This window comes from Anopheles darlingi, chromosome 2 (assembly GCF_943734745.1).
Source record: "Anopheles darlingi chromosome 2, idAnoDarlMG_H_01, whole genome shotgun sequence".
Lineage (NCBI taxonomy): Eukaryota > Metazoa > Arthropoda > Insecta > Diptera > Culicidae > Anopheles > Anopheles darlingi.
The window spans coordinates 64083700-64100239 of NC_064874.1; the positions used below are offsets into that span (position 1 = coordinate 64083700).

General features: G+C 46.5%; 1 protein-coding gene across 8 annotated transcripts in view; it reads right to left on the reverse strand.

Annotated features, from left to right (window-relative positions):
* LOC125960221 (kinesin-like protein KIF21B) overlaps positions 1-16540 on the reverse strand; it is a 37104-nt gene that overhangs the window by 18296 nt on the left and 2268 nt on the right. For all 8 annotated transcript variants that reach the window (XM_049693497.1, XM_049693495.1, XM_049693491.1 and 5 more), the window contains one exon: positions 11061-11488. In XM_049693497.1, coding sequence (XP_049549454.1) covers positions 11061-11104 — 44 coding nt within the window. In that variant the 5' untranslated portion in view covers positions 11105-11488. The remainder of the gene's footprint in view (positions 1-11060; positions 11489-16540) is intronic.

Consider the following 16540-nt stretch of genomic DNA (forward strand, 5'->3'; position numbering starts at 1 on the left):
GAATTATAAGTATTCTGAGGCGACGCCGCGTTGTGCGGAGTAAGGAGTGAAATTTAATTTATGCTCGGTACTAATCACCTTCCGATAGGAACTTCCGGTTTTAATACCATGTCCTCTAAGGCTTAGTTTGGTAGTGTCAAGCTAATTAACAGAGGCGTAAATTGTATCTTGTCGATTTATGTGTCTGATAATGTTACGTTCATTATGAAGAAACAAGTAAATAATAAATGATAAATATAAATAAATTTCTTTGTCCAGGCTTATCCAGAGACCAGTAACACTGTTTTTTTACGAAAAGCTATTTGGCATCGCCCGAAGTTCATTTAAATATTTGATAAGCAGGCAAAAGATGACAGTTTCTTGTCGTATTTTATACACAAAAACCTTATTAATGAATTTCGCACTCTACACTAAAGGTTTCACTAGCATATTTGTCAAAATCTTTCCTATACACCGGTCGATAACTGTACGACCGAATTGATAATGGCCTCTACTGAGTTTACCAATAGGTTTGATGCATATTATTTTCCAACACATGTTTTCCAAGCAACAGAAAGAATGCCTTTTTTTAACATACACTCCTGGCAAACCATATTTGAATATTCCAGGTATAGTTAAATGCTATGGCTGTCCATTTGTTCCGATGTTCGAAATATTAAAATTTCGAAACGAGCATGTACGAGTTAATAATATAAGTTAGTTGTTGATTGTTGATAAGAAAGATTCCTCCCTCTTGCTATTTGTATTTTGTAAATGCCTGTTTCACATCTCAGCTGCACATTTCAAACCAAGAAAAAGAACGACTCACAAGAACTATGTGAAACATTTTCCATATTAACGCTAGATTCTCACACACAACCACACCTCGCGGTGTGAAAGCCACCGGGACACGGTAAAACAAAATGCAGCCAGAAAGCATATTACGACAAATTCGTTTCGGCACTCCGCTGTGGTGGAGACAGCCGCCGAAACCCACCCGAAACTGTCAAAAGCTCGTTTTGATGAAAAGGGGTACGACCATTCGCCGAGAAAAAGAAGGTTAATAACTGCACGCGTTCGCGTAGGTGTCGGTGGCGACTGATGCTCATATAGCTCAAGGCGCCCCACAGCATAACGCCCCGGCACTCCCAGCAACTGCCCGCTGTCGCTTAAACCACGATGCTCAATCACGCTCTGTCTGCCCCTCTTGACTGTCCCAAAATAAATGAAAAAGTGTGCGAACGTACGCAGACGCGAGCACGAGCGCGCGCGCATGAATGAATCCTGCACCAAGGCGCCCTCCAGCAGCGTGGAGATCGTGGATAAAAATAATAAGAAAACCTACTACTTTACGTAACACCCAGGCCCGATCTCCACCGTCGGCAGGTTGGGAGCGTCTCGAAAGAGGTAACGACGACGACGACGACGTCGACGGCGTCGTAAGTCAAACTGGTCGTCCTTGACCAGACCATATACACCGGACTCCGCTAACCCGGCCATCCGGAGAACCACCGGTAGACAGGGCGCCCCTTCGGAACAGATGGGGACAGAATACACACGATCACAACTTCTGGTGGGCAACATACGAGCGAGCTGCTGCGTTGATGCGCTACCTTGTACATTTGTTTTATTATGGTTCTTTGGCTGTTTTTAGAACTCGCATGGAACAGCTGGTGCGATACACGTGGTGGTAGTTCATTCGCTGGATCGACATTGGAACGCCAACGACCGGCCATCACCCACAGGCAGTAGTAGAAGCCCTCCTCGTGCTCCTCCATGTTGACGTCGTCATCCTCACTTCCGCGAGCAGATTCATGAAAGAGATTCCCTCAGCCGTCTCCGTCTTAGTTTGTCCGGCCCACGCTATGAACAATTCAAGTGGTTTATGATCCGCTAGCAGGAGATGGCACCATTCGATACCCGTGGTACGTCGAACGTGATCGTGACACGATAGATTCAATTGGTAAGAACTGATGAAGACGTTGCGCCAGTTACAGTACCTGCGAGTTCTAGTAGCCGTCATTCTGCTAGCTTGGCGAGAGTATCCAATCCACCATCGGCCACGGATCGGTATTATGCAAACGATGCGATTGAATGCTGCTCGCTGCTTTCTGTCGATTTTTGTAAACGCTGTACACGCTCGTAATGAAGGACACAGCAGCATGTACTCACGGTCGCTTGCAGCACTCGACGCACTAGCATTTCGATCTCTCCTGCGCGAACATTCGACGCATACACGGTGGGGGCGGCGGCGCGCATTGGCCCGAAAACCTTCATTCGACACCGAAAGTGATAAGTGTTACACCCTCCTCTCGCAAACCGCCTCCGCACGCATGCTAATCGATGGCCAACAACAGTAGCACCGCGCTACACAACCACTACCACGAAGCAAATCGGTAGTTCCGGTCTTGGTAGATACGTTCTCAACTGGCACCTACGCCAGTCATTGCAAGCCCCATTTAACCTTCTTCATCTTTCAGGTGGGTGTTGCTTCTTAATCGATGGTCAACAACGGCATTACCCAAAACCAGAAATCTGAAAAGCAGCCCCATAATGCCGGTGGCCTCGATGACACAACATGACGTCACAAGATGGACTCATTGTTGGTCGAATCGGAACGAGTCTGACCCGGGTCTCATCGGGGCACCGGATGCATTCCGCAAATACGAACAAATTGGCCTGGCCCGTGCTACGGTACGGAGCTAATGAACGACAGTACAACGATAATCGATAAACCATCGACGCTGATGCAGCAGAAGGTTGCCAAACGACAGACCAGCTCAGCATAGTGCGACTAATGTATTCATGTACGGTGTGCACACTCGGTTACATTTGGCAACTGGCCAGACAATTTCGATGCCAATAATGTATCGCTTGATAGGCCGATTTTTCGACGCCATGTGATCATGGCGCTGGCAACGAACGAGTTAAATAACAAATTAGAACCACTACCAACGACAACAAAAAATGAACAATTACAAAGTTCAGTACTCCCTTAATACCTCAGCTATGTTTACATAATTAAAACAAACCATGTAAAATCGCATTGGAACGGCCCCAAACTTGACGCCAGATGAATAATCATCGAGTCCGTGCAACACGCAGCTAGACGACGCGTTGTAGAGCTGCTGCAGATCTAAATGAGATCTAACCCCCGTCTCACGTAATAGTGATGAATGTTGATATTTCCTTTCCCTCGCTTTAAATTCATTGAGCCAGCAGCTAATTAGCTTAATTAATTAATCTCCACCATTGGCAACCAATCATGGGACCGACCAGACCCCGGGCGACCTACAGGCGACTTTTTATGCAACGCTCGCGGAAGTGCGATCACACGCTGGTCGGTCGGCGGTCATTTCCTTTCATTATCCACTAGCGACCTCCACTGACCGTCGTTGTGCGTAATGGTAACGTAATAATCATTCTAATCGATAATACCCGTCCCATTTCGTTATCGTATCGGTACAAACAAACAGCAACTCTCTTAAGCTGCCACATTAAATTAAATCAAAAGCGCCGCACACCAAACGATCGGTCGGTCGGTTAGTAGGGATAAGCGGAGTAGTGATCCCGGATCATACCATGGCTCTTGGCATAGTGGGTACACATATTCATTGTACTTGTACCAGATTAGCTCATGCGGAACGTAATGATGTTTTTTTTCCTATTTTACATACATTAAAAAGCAATAAACGAGACATAGTCATCTTCGACAGCGAATGACGAAAAGCATAATTGAGTCATTACTATTGTGAAATGATGAATTCATGTTATGTGAATTTTAAATGTATTAAAAATGAGATCAATCAGCCAATTAAGGGAGCAGATAATTTCTGAGAGATATTGTCATTTGTTCTATAAAATACGAACATTTTTGTCCTCTTTTATCACGAAGTGTCACCATAGTCCGTAAGGATTGACCGACTTTATGTGGTATCGGGGACCAGTAGCATTCGTAGACATGTTTGATGCTGGTTAAACTGTGTAGTTTCGATTTACTTAATTCCACGAACCGGTTGACACAAAGGAAGCCGCACTCGTGCCGGTTGACCGCAGCATTTTCAACCGGCCATTAGCCGACTGCCGCCGACAAGCCCCTTGAACACTGCGACACTTCCAGGCCACAACCCCGTGCCACCACAACCTTTAACACGACACAATCAATTAATACGACCGCTTATCGTTTTACGCATTTAACGATTGGGGCAGTGGGGGACCTGATGTGCGTCGGGGCGTTCTACGGGTATTTTTGCTGTAGCAAAGGCCACCCACACGTACCATCATCCCTCTCACCCCTTATGAGTCGAATGAAACTAACCGAAGCCGTTTGAAACCGCGTCCGCGGTATTCGAAAAGTAACAATATACCACCATCACACGCCGGGTCAGTCGCCCCGTACGGAGAGAACTCAAGCGTCGTGATGCTGTTGCTTTATTAATCTCGATGGTGCACCGAGCAAATTTGCATGGCATTAGCACTATCTTACATGCGCTCCATTGTGTGGCCACTTGAATATTCAAATCGTATAGCAACTCGATCCGACGGTCAAACGAACCGTCTGATCGCGCACCAACGCCTCTTCTGCTACGAGGAGGACCATGAGGATCTGATCGCAGCTTGAACTTGCATTCGACCGACTGCTTTGCTACTACCTGCTAGCCAATGGCCATTGATCATAGCGTATCGTAGTTGTTCAGCTCCTTACAATTCCAAACAACTACTATCGCTGCAGCGCTAATACGCAGTAGTGGTTCCGGATGACTACCGTCCCCCTTCATGCTACTTCATATCCACTACCAAGCCCCACTAGACCGCCAGTCATTCCAAACACTCGAAAATGATGCCAACCGCGGTCAAGTGGCCAGCCAGCACGTTACTGGGGATCGGCATCGGCCACTAAATGCCCTCAGTACTCAGTACCGGCCCACGCACGGTAGGGTGATAATTTTTGAGAGCAAAACTCATAAATAGAACATTGGTTGGGTTGAAACGCTAGTGCAGAAAACGATCATTCCCGGCAGTTGAGTGGCAGACAGGAGCAAGGATTTCTTAAGGAAACGCGGCGCACCTTGCGGCACAGGGTCATGGTGTGATTCATACTTCACTGAACCACTAGTCTCTACCAAGGAGTGATCTGTAGCATCAACTACACCATGCGTTATGAAATGCTAGCGTAGATCGTGCAGTAGAGATCATTACTATCGTGGGACACCGGAGAGATAAACTGAGCCTTCACTGGACGGCAAATTGACGATTGCGGTGCCAAAAGTGGCATTTCATTAGCGACTAGTGGTGCACATAACTGAACGAAGGTTACACCACCGTCGGTCAAGGAAATGCCGGGTTAGCTTACTTAGAAGCCCTGAATATACATCCAATTTGTCAAAAGAGCAATCTTAAAGCAGCATATCAATCTAGACTTTTCATATCGCAAGCTAAAGCAACATTACCACAATACTACTACAACGTTCATTTCGAAACCATTAGCCCACCTTACTCCAATTGCATCTATGAGCCTTCTTCCCGAACAATGTCAACGAACAAACAAAAACACACCTATGCTCGCACCAAGCGTAAGAAAGATTGGTCTGATAAAGCTTATCTATGACCCTCAAAAGCGATGGCATCGCGGTACCGCCACGAAGCAACGTACTGTTCACTAGCCATCACCTTCTTTTAAACAGCATTACCCGACCCCGATGGTTGACAAACGGACCAAAGCCAATCCTATATTTACCCAATAGTTGCCTCACGCAAACATCACGATCTCGTCAGCATAAGCACGCCTTACGCCGCACACGCCCCGCGCGTTGACGATCATGTCTTTTTTCGGTTTTATGACATAAATCTTGTGTTCGGGAGGAAAACAAGCAAACACCAAACACCACCGTACCACTACATGCACTTGGCTTACAATTCAGCGTATACAACGTGTATCGGCCAGATTCATATATCTGTTCCGTTGGAGTGTTTGAAGTGTACAAACTCATTCGATTCACCCACTGCTGCCTGGGCTTCGTCAAGGATTGCCGCCTTTGCCTTTGCCAGACTATCCGTTCATCTCGGCGCTCTTTCAACAAGCGGGTAAAGGTCGTGTAAGCAAAGCACCTCACGATGCCGTTGCCTTGTTTAAAGAGATCGAGGGTTTTTTTTGTGAAGCAGCAAGCACACATAACACTGGAGCTTTGGAATCTGTTTGGAGAAACAATTGTCAACCGGGTGCTACTGCGCGCCATCTCATTATACCGTGCGGTGTGTTTCAAATGCCAATCTTACCACCTGGTGCCATATTACGGTTGACTAGTCCTTGCTCTCGTGTGTAATTCAGTCTCTTCACATATTAAAATGGTAAAATTGGCCAAACACGCGAATTGGGCGAAATTTGTCCTCAACCTTGGTGGTCTCTCTTAAGCTTGTCGCTCGTTTAAACACGCCATAGCCGCGCGCCTTTCAAGAAGCTATTTGCTAGCGTAGTAGAGGAGTCCATCTTAACTGTCCATCGTATGAGAAGGCTGAAGCAATTGAAGGATCTTTCAGCACAGCAAAGCAAATGCCACTCACCGCACGGGCAACGGTCTGTTGCGGTCGGTGACATCCCCATCATGTTGTTGATCAACGCCGCGTTTCGGACGCATAATGGATCCCGCCGCTGCCGGCTGGTGACGTAACTGAACCGTCGGCTCGGTCGCTAAACACACATCCCAACCATCAAACCCTGTGCGGTTGGTCTATTTTAAATACAAAAAAAAAGCAGTAAACGGATGGGCACGGCAGGGCGCCGACACGATCATAGCCCTGCTCGCCGCTGATCTTATTTTAGCCCCACACACATATCAATCCATTGCGGTGCGCTGAAGGTTGGTTTCGGGTGTTCTGGTTTTTCTTTTTGGGTCTCGCGGCGCAAAAGAGAGGACGAAAGTGGTTGGCAATGTTTGCTCTTGAAATGCTGCCCATCCCAAGGTCTAATGACCTCGCCGAGAGTGTGTACTGACCTGATTCGCTCGTACATGTAGGTTAGAAACCGATTCATGGGAACACGTGGTATCTCCCACCAAACCCACCTTCCCCTGCTTCTGGCGCGATGTGGTGATCACTGTGGTAATTCAATTTAAATTATGTCCCGACCTCTCCCATCCATTTAATCGAGAGAACCTCAACATTCAATCCTACCGGCTTGAATCAGGTATCGAGTGTCGGTGCTGTTGAATAGCTCAATTCTCATCACTCTGATTGCAACAGGTGGTGTGTCTCGCATCTAGAACCCAGATGCCCCAGCTTTGTGGCACACTGACCTTAACATTGTGTGGTACCATAATGGTTTATTGTTGCATTTTTCTTTCACCATGCGGATAGAACCCTCTGTCTGCGGCTCATGTTACCGCCACAGATTGCACAAAAAATAAACCCTTACCGTAGTAAACTCTTCTGAAGTGTCAAGTGGTAGGGAAGACAACCTCACCGACGGTTGAGCAGCGTCAAAACGTTTTCGAAGATACGTAACCATATGACATTGAAACACGAAACGGTTGATCTTCGCACACCGGGTCGCTAAAAAAATGTACGAGAATAAACTAAAAGACACACACACACACACTCGCTCTCGCTCACCTGCTGCTCACCCAGAATACTAACCACATCCCGGCACCACGTCTACACTTCTTATATTGTTCTTGGTCCTCTTGCGCATCGATCAGAGGAACTAACCACAACATCAAAGACGCACAAACCGCAAACGATCAGCGCCTGTGGTAGCAAGAAGGTGTCTCTTTTCGGGACACCGCCTCACGATGGCCCCCACATGACATCAGCCAACTGCACACAGACAACCGCCGGACCGGAAACGACGACTGTAACTGGTTGATTTAGACGATGGTTGCCGATGATTGAACGCTGATATTGAATTACTTGTGCAGTTTCCCACAATTGGCACAATGCGCTTCATCAAGTATCCAAACACTGTCCCATAGGAGGGGGTGGACACATTGCATTCCAAACTGTTCATCTACCCGACCGTTGGCCGCGGCCATGCAATATGTGCTATACAGCAACGTCAGAATCCCGCATATCAAAGAGGTAGCCAAATACAGGCAACAGTCAATGTATGAACTGTTGGAATTGAACCGCTTTACGATCCGTATCCAACAGCCGAAAGTCTGCCAACGCGTGCAACGTTCATCGATCGTTCATCGAGGCATCGGTTGGCCAACCTCTTGTAGGTCTCTCTCACCCAAAGCTTCGCGGCGATAGAAAAATCGGTGAAAGTACTTTCACTCAACTGAATCCCATGCGTATCGCATTGCTCCGGCCAGTTCACCAGGGGATTTATTTCATCTGTACTTGCCACACACATAAAACCCTCTCTAGAGAGAGAGAGAAAGAAAGAGAGAGAGTGAACGAATGGCCGATAGATGTCTCCTAAATTTAGTGTCGGAAAAACTAACCAATTTTCTCGAGCGTGACATCACACTGATCGAGTATTCGGAACTGATTTCACTGGAAGCGAAACGATCGTACATTTGTCAGCCAAATCTGATACCCAGATAATGAGTTGCAGCCCGCAAGCCTCTCCCTTCTTCCACCACGACGACTACCGGTAGTGCAATCTGATCGGCATGCATGCCATTGCCTTTCGCTTGCCCTTTGCTGCGAATTGCTGCGCTGGCAATCATAAGGAACTGTGGCTGGAATTGGCCAGATCATGCAAAATTGGCGTACCAATTGAAGCCAACCTGACGCACAGAGTACGCACAAAGCCAAGTAAAGCTGAGTTGACATCGCACTGGGTGCTGGGTGCGACGCTGGTGATGGCATTGGATTGTCAGTGGCCCCAAATGTGGAGTTGATGCCGGGCTCCCCAAATCGAATTGTGTTGAACCAGGTGTGAAGGCGCGTGTTAAGCTTTTATAATTCCCCCAGAAAGATAAATCAAATGATTTATTTGTCTTCCACAAACCATCAACACCTAACGCAAGGTACAAGCTGATGATCTAACATTTGCTCAAGTGTATCGAGATACCACCTTTTCACTCTATACCCAGGTCGAGTAGCAAGTCAAAATGAATCGGCTGGAACGAGAACTTTTCTCACACGGATTACTCACGGATTGAGCGAGCTTCCGCCCTGTGCGCGGTCCGCCGGTTCGCGATCTCAGGCGATTCGTTTACAAACTTGGGCACGGGGCGGTGGCCAAACATGCAAACGAGCACACATACTATAGCACGAGGTATAGCATCGCGACCAAAACCGTCAGAAATCAACGACGGATGATGGACGAATTTGGACACCAACGCGCCAGTCGGTCGATCGAGACAACGAGGACTATTACTCTAATGAATTTGTTTCGGTGCCAAATCCTGAAGTCCATCCCCTATATGTGAGTGTTACCCCCGCGCCACACTGCCATGATACGATCACTGCCTAGCGACCTCGGCAGACACCACCGGACACCACGGTGATGAGGTAAGCACAGACACAAGCTGGACAGACTCGTCTGGCGAATGTGCGTGCTGGTGCGTGTGGATGATTGACGAAGTGTGATATGACCGTGACGCGGCATGAAGCATCGCAGTGTTATTTGGAGTCGCTGGATCACACACCACCACCACCCAGTGGATTATTGCGTAAACCCTTCGGAAGGGGTTTGTGGCCGCGGCCAGATATCGAGCGCTCAGATCAAAAACAAACTGAACCCCCTCCCTTTCGGTATTCACCGTGATAAGTGTTAGAAAAGCGCGAGACCAAATATGACCCTTAGTACCTTTGATGAGTCACCATTCGACGCACATAGTAGCCAGGCGGGAAATGATACACACTGCTCGCAATCAGCTACTTGTCTGGTGGGGTACGCTTTCCGGAAGAGGGCTTATTCCCTCTACGCTTGCAATTTCTTAAACTACTGCGAAACAATGCAACGTAGACATTCAAAGTTCATTTACGACAAAAGTCCGTTCAGTAAGCATAACCATTCGTTTTGAAGAGATGCTTCATCGATGCCGAATTGATGGCACACGCCAAGACAACGCCCATTCATTCAATCTTACTCGCCGCAAATCTGCCAGCAAATCTATAAATAATAAGAAGCATTCACATTGCTGTGCTAATAACCGCACAACCACTGTCCGGCACGTTACCGAAAAAGGGTAGGTGGTAGTATTCCCGCACTCACTGGGTATTGGCATGCGACACCGCTGGTCAGTGAGTTAACGAATTACTCAATACAACTAATCAGACAGTAAACATTGGAAATCAGTTTGGCAAACGATCGTCACCCGTCCGGCAAATAACGATCCTTATGAAAAGTAAACATTTTTTCCTGATCAGCCTCAGCCTTGCCTGCGACCTTGACATTGCTCGTAGGCATTCATGTGCACTGACCGCTTGGAGTTGGTTTGAGTTTGGTGCTTTGAGTCATTTTACCCAAACAACGAAACAAATAAACTTTCTTAAAACACAAACCAGCTAGGGGGAACCAGCTGCCATATCAATCGAAGCATAACAACACGTTTTCCGAGCGGCCTTTTAACCGCAAAAACTTGGGAAGGCTCTTCAACTTTTGATGCCATTTAGTCGATAGTCCGCCCGTCACCAACGCCTCCGGGGGCACTCGAACGGAACATAATTTTGCATTTTGGATTCCAAAACGACCGAAACCGGGTTGGTGAAAGGAAACACCGACCAACGAAGTGCAATCGTCACTCGTGTGTGTACGCGTCGTCGTGCTCCCTCGATCATGCATAAACGAGTAGTGCAGCATACGAACATGATCGTGATCGCTGGTGGCATACTATGCCCGGTGAGGTTCGCGACGGTCGCCAACAAATTGCCGGAAGTGATAATGAAACGTAGGTCCAGGGGGCAGGCGAAAGGGTCCCACTGGTTTCCTCATGAACGCGTCTGATGCCGGTTGATGAGGGTCAGGCGAAACAATCATTCGTATTCGCCCTGGATAGGGACCTTGTGACCTTTAGCAACCGTTCCAGACCGATTCGATTGCCACTATGCCATGTATCTACGCCACCCACAGCAACTTGTCAGCTGTAACGTAAAGCAACAATTTGTTGTACTAGCAACTAGCAACTCACCTGACGGCCACCCGCACCGAGGATTCCTTATCGTCGTCCGGCATTTTGCCGTTCTCGTTGCTTTAACGTCGGCCAGAGATGAGGTTGAACGATGCGCGCCCGTGCGTTGATGATCACTCACTTGCTGGCTGCCTGCTAGGCCGATCTGAGGTATTCGTCACTCGCGTCTACAGTCTGGCGAGTGCGTTGGGACCTTGCGTCGTTGCGTCGCGTTACCGAACCGCTCTGCACCATAGGTGGCTACGACGTGCTTCGTGTACGACCCTTTTGTTCTTGTGTCTTCTTCTTCTTCTTCTTCTCCGGATGCGTGAAACTCGCACACCTTCACCGTTTCACGAGTTTCAGCCCCCGCGGCTATGCCTTCCTTACAGCACCGAATATTTCCGGTGCGCCCTTAACGAGCCGGTTGCGTGTGCAGGCGAAACGATCTAAAAGGGGGGAAGTGACAGAGACGAAACAAACGAATTAGAAGAAAGCAATTGACGAAACAAGCAACACGCTGACGCATAATTAACGGATGGCCCATCGCATGGCCGCTGGGGAAGACAAGTGCTCAAAATTCTAGAAACCACCAGTCCCGAAGCTGAAGTACTCATAAATATGCAACACTTTTCCCCGAAAAAATGCTACCTACTCAACCCCCCAAAACAGGCATTTCATCATCGAGAACCCCACGTTCTAGCGTTCTGGTGGTGTGTGCGGGTGCTGCTGGAAACAGGGAGCACTTGAAATGCTAGAAAGGTGTCGCTGGAAAGCATTCGTTAATTTCTCGAAATGAAATACAAATTCAACATCCTCAAACACTTATGGAATCCTAGTGGAATTGGACAGAAGCTGGCGATGGCTGGCGGCGAGCGGGAGAAAGGTAACGTGCTATTGGACGTGCTGATATAGCCAAGGTGAAGGGCTAGCAGCAACGAAGCGGAAACAATGGCTGTATCATAAATAATCGTTCCTCCAGTACACGATTGTAAGGAGCAGTAGTACATTATGCTCTTTGTGATCGTGATTTAACAACAGAGCTGGCTCTTAAAGGGATTACTGCTAACTCCCTGTCGCCTAGACAAATTGTCTACTTCATAGTCAACATATCATCTTTACAGTAATACTTGTGCTTGTGTGTAACCGAAGATAAACATCTCAATCAAGGAATACCTTAAGCGGGCAGCGGATCATAATCACCTAAAACGACGATATTACCAAACACAGCTACACACTGTTGATCCATCTACTATAAAGTTCAACTCTCATCGGTCGTCGTTAACGAGACTTTTCCCCGCGATATTCTTACTTTATGTTCCTCGTCACGAAGTCGTCACGATTTGGAGCGATCCGAGCACCGATCGTAAAAAGAGCGCCGGGGCGTAATTATTTCTGAATATAAGTTCGATAAAAATGTTCATAAATTTTCCTTCCAGCGAACGAATGTCTCCAACGACGTGCCCACAACATCCATACGAATGCTCTTCGCTACCAGCACCGGACGATCAGCGAGTTAACGATCTGCATCATGCTGAGTGATCGCGGATGCCGCCTCTACGTCCCTCTTCTTTCTTGTATTCCTATTTCGCTTTGTCATAGGCAACATAAAATGAGGTGAAGTTCATAAAAAGTGCTTTATCGTTGTTGTAAATTAAATGTGACTGAAGTATATCGCCACATGACCGGCTTTCAGCGACCCCTTGTTCGGCCTCTTAATTGTTCGCTAGATGCTACGTCCAGCACATTATTTGGACGAAACACCCTTTTTCTCCATTCCAACTGCACAAGCAGCAAAGGGAAAACTGCAGCAGATCTGGCGCGTATGCCAGATTGGCTCAGTGTTTGTTCGTCGGTTATGTACTGTTACAAGGACCACGTTTGTTTATTGTGTTGCATGCTGTTTATTGTGTTGCAAGGGCACACTGAAGTTCTTGCGGTCCCGCCATTCCCGATAGTATGGAGACCACTTTAAATGTTTTAGTTTTTACAGTTTTCTTATCAATCCCCGCTCTACAGGGGCTAAAGGGAACAACACAAATGGGCTCCACTATCAGCTAACAGTGACACATCACGTTTTGTAGCGACAAGAGCGGCTTCGTTAATGGTCTATTCAGAGCTTCAATGAAAAGCCACCATGGAATGCCATATGATGCTTCATCTGCTCCAGGATTCTGATGGTAAAACGATGCAGAACATTTCACAAAACATCGCCCGATTAAAAGTGTTTTCACTTACTGTGATACCTTTTAAAGGCAAACAACCCCCTTATGTGATAAGGATAGGGGATGTTCAAAGTGTTTTTTTAGGTTGTCACGTACACTATGTTACTGCACCCACATTTGTTACTGCTGTTTTGTCTCCTTTTAACGGTCCTCATACCTTCGGAGCTTCGCTAAACTTCCTCCGCGTAGCCACTGCTTTGATTTATGCCGTAATACAGACACTTTCCCTCCGTTTTATCTTCACCGCCATATTTTCACGTTTGACGAATTTCTACTTTGTTGCCGAAAATAGAAAACACCATGATGAGATTTTTACTTTCAACAAAGCTCCATATCGTACGTTTCAACGTTATTTCTAGAGCAATACCCATCGCATGGCGGCAACGGAAGCAATCAGATACCAGCTGTTGCCCAAATTTCATTCTACTGTTGTCGCGTTGGAGCACCATTGGCCTAACCATTGGTAGCTGATGATTCCGGGAATTGTTTTAAGTGCGTTACTCGATATCCACATCCCAAGAGGAATGCAAGGCGCTAAGACCGCGTGCCATTAATATCCGCCTTGAAAGGTATGCCCATGACAATAGTTAAGACGAAAAGCGGTAACAATTTACACAGCGAATGGATAGCGCAGCTTGCATAAAATGCACTAGGCAACCAATTAAAATTTGATCTCAATGCTCAAACACATTGCAACATCACGAGAAATGCGCAGAAACCCCTCGGCCGGATTTTCGGTCGTAGGTTTTTGTGGCGGAGTGATTTTTAATTAAAAACTTTCTAACATTTTTCGTGTAGCGTGTATCAACAAAAAAAATTGCTGAAAGCGACCACCTGCTGTGCGGACTGTGGGGAAACACGTGCGATCTCCCACCAGACACCTTGCCAAACCGAAGTGTGGCCGCAAAGGCAACCTGTTTTTCGGCGACTTTCATTAATCGAATGACGGTATCATGCGAGATCAAAAGCTTCTGATAATCTGGCTCGATATGTGATCCGCATGTGAAAGATCGCCAGTTTGTCTACGCACGACCGAAAGCAAAGCGCATAAATGATGTGTGATGTAACTTCAACACGATTGTGAACATTGTTGCCATTTCATTAATTGGGTAGTAAATTGATGTCAGCACTTTTATGATTATTCTCAAAGGAAATGAAAATGATGGAAGCATGTGGTCGTTTCATGTGGATATCTTTTAAAGATTTGTCATTCGTACTACGGAGTAATTATGGAGTGTATAAAAATTGTAGGTTTTAAGAGCCGAACGATCGTATCATGAATTTTATAAGGTTACAGATAAAATAAAAACATATCAAATTGTGCTCAAATTTTAAAAGGCATATTTGACAATCTTCCGTCTAAAATTAAAGTTTAAGGATATAGTGGACAAGATGTGAACTCGATGGAGCACATCGCACATTGAGCAACCAGCATGCCAATGCTTTGAGTTAGCAGCATCGCAAACGAACCGCCGAATCGTTTGCAGACCTCCTTCTTTACTGCAATCGTGGCACGATAGGCAAAATATCCATCCACCAACCTACTTTCCGCTCGTTGGTGGACTACTTTGGATTGCAGCCTGCAATGTATGCCTTTGCCAGTCTACGCACGCCAATCGTCAGACGCCTGCAGACTGGAGGCCCCATTTTTCTAGTGGTTGATTTTCCGGCCACACTAATGGGACGTAGCAAGTGAAAACATGCTCACGTTACTGGCGTGCCGGTAGTACCCAAATGATTGATTTCATTCCCAGCCAAACCTCCGCACACCTCTTCGGTGCACGTTATGGTTTTGCATTTGCTTTAGGAATCATTTACGCATTTTGGCGATACCTGCACAGCTACTACGATTCGTCAACATTGAACAGTTTCGTAAAAGGCAAGTTTATATCAAAAGATGGTTCAATGTCAATGCCACTAGATAATAGCTTCTACAAAGTATTCACTAATCGAAAAGCGAAAAGATCCGAATGAAATCGCCTTCGGTGCCAAAACAACGGATTCAGTTTGGATTCGACCGACGATACTCAGCATGAATCTTCGAGAAGCTTCCAAAAGCCGGCGCGCAGAAAGGCTTATAACGGTTGCCACGAAACAAATGCCGCGGATTGGAGCCGGAGTGGCTTCGAATTTCGATGCGTACACGATGAAACAACAATTTCATCGTTTCGTTTCGTCAGCATATTATGGCTCGCTCACCAGAAGCAGCTTGATACACACCATCCTGTGCTAGTCTAGTGAATGTAATAATCCTTGATTTTGCTCAACACTTGATGTAATCCTTAAACTACACGACAGCTTTAGCACCAGGTTTTGAAACTCGCGCAAAACTCCTCTCCCATTGCCAGCCAGCCAGCCAACTAGGCAGTCCAAGAGAATCAATGAATCGACCCACATGATTAACGCTTAATCAATAGGACGCGCCGAAATCTTGCTGAGGCCCTACTTCCGCGAGAACCGGTTTTCCAGTGGCGGCGCGATTTTTGGGGTGTTTTTTTTTTCCTCTCGAAGCATATCCCATTTGTTTTATTGGTCTTTTTCATTTCATTCTTGCGTTGCGTGCAGATGTATTCGTGCTGGTCCTCCTGTGTGCGTTTACTCTATCCTTTTTTGTGCTTAACAACGATGAATTTTTACACCTTATATGTTGTTCATGGTGACCTTCAGACTCATCGTATACGACCCAACAATATAGTTTATTGGTGTCGATTGGACCCTCATGTAGATACGGAACCCTATGAGATACGTTACACTAATGAAAGTAACGGAATCGTTATCAAAATCACTAAAACTAATTATAAAAGAAGCACTGTTGACTTGTAATCAATAAATAAACAATCTAAGCTACAGCGCACTAACATTCATCGCACCGGGAAAATCCAAATAGGGAACTCATCACCCACCCATCATCTCCAGATACGCTGCATTTTACACAATGCGTAAGTAAATAAGGGATTAAATGTTCATATGGCACAAAAGGGAAAGGAACCCATTTCCCTGCCGATGATGTTGTTCACTTACATCCCTATCTGTTCCACGCTACTCAACGGCATTGGTTCTCTCCTCTCCAATCGGAAGCATTGCAAGGATGACCTTCAGCATAAACTGTACAGCAAAACCTTGCTCTGCTTCTCGTCTCGAAATGGATTCCCCCGAAAAATAAAAGGTAGATAACATTTGCACGCATTGGCCCACTTGGTCCACCCTCAAATGTGTTCTGTGTATATGTTCTTACGCCCGCCGTTCGAGCAACCCTCCCTCGATGGAACGGGATCA